This window comes from Acomys russatus, chromosome 18 (genome assembly GCF_903995435.1).
Source record: "Acomys russatus chromosome 18, mAcoRus1.1, whole genome shotgun sequence".
NCBI classification, from domain to species: Eukaryota; Metazoa; Chordata; class Mammalia; order Rodentia; family Muridae; genus Acomys; species Acomys russatus.
In genome coordinates, this window is record NC_067154.1 from 60,220,108 (window position 1) to 60,227,137 (window position 7,030).

The following is a 7,030-nucleotide window of genomic DNA, read 5'->3' on the forward strand; positions in this document are numbered from 1 at the left end:
CTCATTCATGCTGTCTTCAAAAACAGCAGGCCACGTGTGGACTCTGTTAGCATGGGCTACAGCTATGGAGAATTTTCAAACTGTTAAATATAGCAACCGAAGGGATATGGTTCAATTAATTCATATGATTTCCTTTCCTTATTAATAAGTGGATTCTATTGTAGCCATCCATAAATTTGAATCCTACATATTGTTACAGCCAGTTGGCCATGATTGATTGGTCAAAGCACTCTTAATCAGAGGTCAAGTTTGTCTGTGTTTTCTAAGTTGAGCTCTAGACTTTGTGCGTATTGGCTGACTTCATTTTTGTGTGTTCTTTTAGTAGGAAAGGGATTTGAAAAAATGAAACTTTCAGTTCAAAGTTTTGACTTACCGTACGTGACAGACCATAATTGTACTTAAGAATTGGCCTCCTTCTCCAGTCATGGTTCTGATACAGTAAATACTACTTACTTAAGGGACCCACCCACCAGGGACATGCATAGAAATGTGTCTTGTTCAATAGGCTTCCTTTATTTCCTTCAGCCTGCAGAAGCTGAAGGAGTGACACCCTGGTGGGATGGGATGACTGACAGACAGACGTTTCTTGCATGGGGTAGGGGAACAGACGTTTCTTGCATGGGATAGGGTGACAGACGTTTCTTGTGTGCGGTAGGGTGACAGACATTTTTTGCATGGGGTAGAGTGACAGATGTTTCTTGCATAGGATAGGGTGACAGACATTTCTTGCATGGGGTAGGGTGACAGACCTGTCTTGCATTCACTGGAAGGATCTGGGGCAGGATGCATGTGGCCAGTCAGGGCTAGCTCCTGCAGTAGCCCCTCCAGACAGTATGCACTGCCTTCCACCTCGTGTAGCAGGCTGGTCCTTCCAGACCCACTCTATGATGTCCTGGTCCTCTGATTCATAAGCTCAAGGGGGCTCCTCAGGACCTTCTTCTTAACTAGTGTGGTCAGAGGCACCAAAAAAAAAAAAAAAAGCCTTTGGAACCACAGCTTCCACTCGTCCCCGGCATGGGTCTGAGGTGGGCCTGCAGTTTCACTCCCTGAAGAGAATTCTCATGTCAGGAGCAAAGTGAACAAATAACTATCTGCTGTGTGCAAGCCAACTAATACTGAGCGGGCTTCCATGTCTGCGGAGTTTGAGAACAGCAGATCCTAAGCTCACACATGAGAGATGCTCTCAGCGCCGGCCGGCAGTCAAGAGAGTGGACGCTAGAGCTGGAGCAGAAACAGAAGGGCCTTCCGGAGACTTGATAAGTTAGCTCTCCACGTAACTTACACGCAGACTTCTGCATCGCTAAGGAAAGTTTTCAGTTACCTTCTCCAATAATGTGTGGGACGCTGGGATGCTGGGACACTGGGATACTGGGGTGCTGGGGTGCTGGGATGCCACCTCAGCTTGAACTAAAGGCAGAAAGGAAATCTCTGGCATCTAGCATATTGCACTTATTTTGGTGTGCTGTTTTAAATGTTGTTTTTTAGTGTGTTCATTGTGTGTAGGGTGTGTGTGTGTGTGTGTGCGTGCGTGCACATTCATGTGAGTAAAAATACCCATAGAGGCTGATGCCAAAGGCATCAGATCCCCCTGAAGGCGAAGGTGCAGGCAGGTTGTAAGCCACATGACATGGGTGCTGAGAACCGAACTCGGGCCCTTTGAAAAAGTTGTACGCACTCTTAAGCCACCTTCCCAGCCCTGTTAGTTTAATTAACCATTTTTAAGTGTACAAACTCAAAGTCCGGGTGTGTGCACATCAGATCTGTAGTGTATTACCAGGTCACTTCTAACACCTATAAGCCTAGAATTTTAAGAATATAGCTTGTGCCAATATTCAAAGTCCAGATACCTTCTGACGGCTTCAACCCACCTGGTGTGAAAACCATCATGAAGAGCAGTGGGGGAAGGGAGGCAGAGAGGTAAAGGGTGTGCTGGGAGATAAATAGGCAGTGCAGAAGGGCAAGCCAGCAGAAAAGCATACAAAATGTTCCTATTCGTCTTTAAATTGTATCCCCTCAGCACCAACTAAAAAATATAACCCGACTAAAGGAAAGAAGGTCAGAAACTAAAGAGAAGCTTCTGACACCATCTTCCCACTTCCTGCGGCACCCCCAAACACAAGCAAGCCTCCCCTCTTGCCCCCTGCTTAGTTCGTCTGTCACACACTCACCTGGGGCCCTAAGGATGGAAGGGAGTAGCGCATTCCACCTAATGTGGAACATGGCAGCCGAAGGGACAGCGTTGAAATGAGCAGCCTTGGTTGGTTGCTGCTCATCACCTGGGTGTCCTGCTTCCAAGGGACATGTCACCCCAGCCAGAGCGAACCTCATTTCAGACAACTCCCCCCAGACGGTAGAGCTCTCAGAAAAGAAACTTAACAATAAATGACACTTTCCCTGAGATCGTTGCCACCCACAAATGCAGCGTCTAAGGGGAGCATCTGGATGTTTTACTGACTGCTGCGGTCAGATCCCAGAGCCTTGTGAAGTCTGTGGTGGCTGTGAGGGTGCCTCATCCTGTTTATCCCGCACAGTCACTCCGCAGATAGACAGAGGTGCAGCCCTGACAGCCAGTTTTCTAGTCTAGATAAAGGCAGCACAGCTGTGACTGCAGCAACCCCAGAACCCGCGTTTACCGGTGAGGGGAAAGGCAGGCTGGGTGAGTCTAGCCAACGCTTTGAGAAACAACTCTGAAACTGATTTCCAGTCCACCTGATCCTCAGTAGCCTCTTTGTCACACACAAGGTCAAAGAATTTTTCTAAGTTTCTGTAAAACACATCTGCCCACTTTCATTTTATGGGGTTTTCTGTAGGGCACCTGTCTTTCCAGGTGTTTGTAAATTTCATTCTGTCTGGCTTTTTAATTTCATCCAATAAGCAGGACTGTGAATATTCCAAAACAGACATTATTATATGTTCATATAAGAAACTAGTAGGTTGCCCTAAATCTTATCAGGGTCTCTTACCTTAATAAGAAAAAATAGGGGGAAAAAAGTAGGGCATGATTTGGTGCCCTAGGGAGTGGTCCTGTTGTACAGAGAGCATGGAAGCTCAGGAATGAAACAGAGGAAAGTCCTATTTAACAATCAAGTTTCAGGCCAGGTGTGGTGGTGCACACCTTTACTCCCAGTCCTTGGGAGGCAGAGGCAAGCAGATCTCTGTGAGTTCGAGGCCAGCCTAGTCTACAAAGCAAGTCCAGCATGGACGGGGCTCTGTTACATAGAGAAGCCCTGTCTCAAAAAACAAAAACAAAAAAGTCAAGTATCTACATCTAAAAGCAAAGTTATAAACTGACTATTTGGAGAACCCAAATACTACCTAGTGGTAATGACGTCATTTGAAGGTAATATGATAAGTGCATCCCAATACTAGCTCCTGTGGTAGCATCTACATATAAAAATTATGTCTTGTTCTTAGTCACATCTATCAGTATATGACGCAACGAACACTGTTTTCAAACAAAAAGTGAAGTAATTATTTTAATAACAAAGGACAGAGTAGAGGCTTCCAGAGGACCCACAGTTCAGCTCAGAACTCCCAACCCCCTCTTCTGGGCACCCACGCAATGCAGTGTCCCCACTCACAGACACTCATCCCTCCATACAAGTAAAAGTAGGCAAATAAATTCTAAGTGAATAACCTCAGTATCTGAGGCTTTGAACGTCCCTTTCACACAAGCATTTCTGTAATCAGCTCCATTTTCTGTCAGCTTTATACACAGATGTGTGTTTCCTTTATGCCTCGATAAAGTAAAGGGTGCACATGCTGATCCTTTGACCGTACTGAAAATACTGCCTATGGACTACGGAAGTGATCAAAGAAAAGACGGAAGTGTCCGTACGCGTAGGCTCTGCTCTAACAGGGCAGTAAATTATGTTTGTAGACATGGCCCTTTTACTGGGGACTGAAGGTGGATGTGTACCAGTGTTACCTGGCGTTACTATAGGAGTTTCAACAGTTATTCCTTACTTGTTTATGGCTATTTAACAAATGAGCTCTTGTTCATTAGTTATGCAGGGTCAAACCAAAGCATTGCCAAGAACAAACACTTATGATAAAGCTTTATACGTAAGCTTGATATTTAATGGCCTTGACCACATAGGCCCAACTCTCTCAGCTCAAGAGCATGGGGTCGGAGAGGGACTTTTCTCAGTGGTGGAGTGCACACCTAGCATGTTCGAGGCCCTGGACTCACAGCCCTGTAACGCAAAAGACAGGGCGGAACCTCGGCAGCGGAGTCCAGGAGCCACAGCTCGAACTGAGCAGGGTAGCCTGACTCGAGCTTTATCTGTGCTTTGGGATTTATTCTGAAGATTGTAACTGCCTTTTCTCTTTACTGAGACCTGGAAGCATGCCCTGGGTTTGAACCTGGTTGCTGTTACAACTTGGAAACAAGATTGTGTTTGATAAGACTTTGAATTATAAGTTAATAGTCAACCCGCCTAATTGATTAAGTCGGAGTATTTATAGTTAAGCTCATAAACAACTTTCAAAGAATAAATTCTCTGATTAGACTTTCTGATCACTAGAGCAAGTATCAACTTGGTAGTCATAGGAACTCATATCAAAGAAATATGAAGCAAAATAATTTAAGAGATTGAGGTCTGAACAGACTGCCTGCCCACATACATGCTGTCACGGCGTCAGAGCGCACATGTGTGCTTGAGTTGTCATCCTCGCCACAGCCATACAGAAGAAGCTTGCTAAGTGCAGAAATTCAGCATGAGGGGTAGAGCTGTCACAAAATGAATGACTGTCAGAATTGTGATAAATGGAAGATCGTTCTTCTCTCAAATATCTGCTTGCAAAGAATAAGACTTAAACTCTTTCTTTTCCCCGCAGAAGGTCTGAATTGTGCTTCTTTTTTTCTTTCACAGATAATTCTGAAGTAATCAACAGAAATGGAATGGAATGCCAAGAATCTGCATTGAGAATAACTAAACATTGTCACTGTACATACTACCCTGTTTCCTCCTCAGTAGAGTTGCCACAAACTGCATGCTAAATTTAGTTCTTCCGGACAGACCACAACCCTAAGGCTAGTTCTGCTCTGTCATATATGAGTATTAAATATGATATGCTTAGTATATTCCAGCCCAAGATAGTTAACTACCTGAGACCAGCTGCGATGTTCAGGGACATTAGGGATGAGGTTTTCTTTTACAGGGTTCTAAGCATAGTTTCTGTCCTAGGAACATTATCTTATCTTCCCTAACTATAGCTGATGCAGAGAGCCCACACAATATACTCATTTCGACTCCGAGTACTTCAAATTTAGCAATAAACAGTTAGCATTAGTTTAAGCACCTATTCCAAGGGCAGGTTCGATTCTCACTGCGACCACCACCATTTCATTTCCTGACTGGATCAAAGGGTAATGATTCACTTCTTGACGAGATGAACGCTGCAGCAAAGAGGAGAAGTGAAGTGAAACGTACACCTGCCTGGCAGGTCTAAAATTTTAATGGCAGTTCAAGCACAATTGCTGTGGACACATCAGAGTGTGGGGTTTGGTTTGCCTGGAGATGCCGCACTGAATCATGGGATTCTAGAATAACATTGCATAGGTTGAGAGAGGAAAAAAAAAAACAAAAAAACTTTGCACGGTATGAGCTTCATACCCACCCAACAAAGTCTTGAAGGTATTATTTTACAAGTCTATTTTTAAAGTTGTTTTATAAGAAAGACTTTGTAGAAGTGCCTCGATTTTTGCCAGACTTCATCCAGCTTGACAAGAATGAAAGGCTCATGCCAATAGTCGAATCTAAGGGATTGGTCTTTCAAACTCACCCTCCGGTTGCCTGGTACCGAATAACTCTTCTAAACTAAAACCTAGTCAAACAGGGAAGCTGTAGGTGAGGCGGTCTGTATAATATTCCAGTTCAAGTACGTCTGAGTTCAGTCACTACAGATGCAAACTGTGACTTTAATCTAAATTACTATATAAACAAAACAAAAAAAAAAGAAGTAGATAGTTTCACTTTTTAAAAAATCCATTACTGTTTTTGCATTTCAAAAGTTGGATTAAAGGGTTGTAACTAACTACAGCATGGAAAAATAGTTCTTTTCATTCCTTCACCTTAAAGCATATTTTATGTCTCAAAAGTATAAAAAACTTTAATACAAGTACATACGTATTATATATACACATATATATGCTATATATGGATGAAACATATTTTAATGTTGTTTACTTTTTTAAATACTTGGTTGATCTTCAAGGTAATAGCGATACAATTAAATTTTGTTCATAAAGTTTGTTTTAAAGTTTATTTTAAGCACTATCGTACCAAATATTTCATATTTCACATTTTATATGTTGCACACAGCCTACACAGTACTACATAGTTTTTAAATTATTGTTTGAGAAATGAAACAGCTGTTATAAATGGATATTATGTGTAATTGTTTAAAACATCCATTTTCTTTGTGAACATTTTAGTGATTGAAGTATTTTGACTTTTGAGATTGAATGTACAATATTTTAAATTTTGGTATCATTGCCTGTTCTGAAAACGAGAGGCATCAACCATATCATTTTTTTCGATTGAGGAAAAAAAAAATCTGCATTTAATTCATGTTGGTCGAAGTCTAATTACTATTTATCTTACGTCATAGATCTGATACCCTGTATCAAAGGAGACATCACTTTCCAAGTGTAATCTTACGTAGTGCTTGTATCGTGCCGCTTTTAATTTGTGTCTAATGTGTATCACTTCGATAGTTCTTATCTTTATGTATTGCTGATACTTGTAACTTTCTCAGCTATAACAATGTAGTTATGCTACAACTTGCCTAAAACACGCATACTTATTTTTTTTTCTTTGCTTATTCATTTAAACTCATTGAGAAGATAGTAGACGTTACTAAAAGGTAAATTATGGGAATCACTGAAATATTTTTGTAGACTAATTGTTGTACTGTCTTTTTTTTCTTTCATTTCATGATTTTTATTTTAAGGTTCTTAGCACATAGCTATTTTCATCCCTTTAGTAAAGGAGCATCCAAAACATCACCTGTATCCCCCAGCCAA

At 41.8% G+C, this 7,030-nt stretch overlaps 1 protein-coding gene across 10 annotated transcripts in view; it reads left to right on the forward strand.

Annotated features, from left to right (window-relative positions):
- Mbnl2 (muscleblind like splicing regulator 2) overlaps window positions 1-6,611 on the forward strand; it is a 154,672-nt gene extending 148,061 nt beyond the window's left edge. For 5 of the 10 annotated variants that reach the window (XM_051160972.1, XM_051160974.1, XM_051160980.1 and 2 more), the window contains one exon: window positions 4,875-6,611. In XM_051160972.1, the coding sequence (XP_051016929.1) occupies window positions 4,875-5,002 (128 nt within the window). In that variant the 3' untranslated portion in view covers window positions 5,003-6,611. The remainder of the gene's footprint in view (window positions 1-4,874) is intronic. The other 5 variants (XM_051160973.1, XM_051160975.1, XM_051160981.1 and 2 more) reach the window with 1 other exon arrangement.
- Window positions 6,612-7,030: the final 419 nt, after the last annotated feature.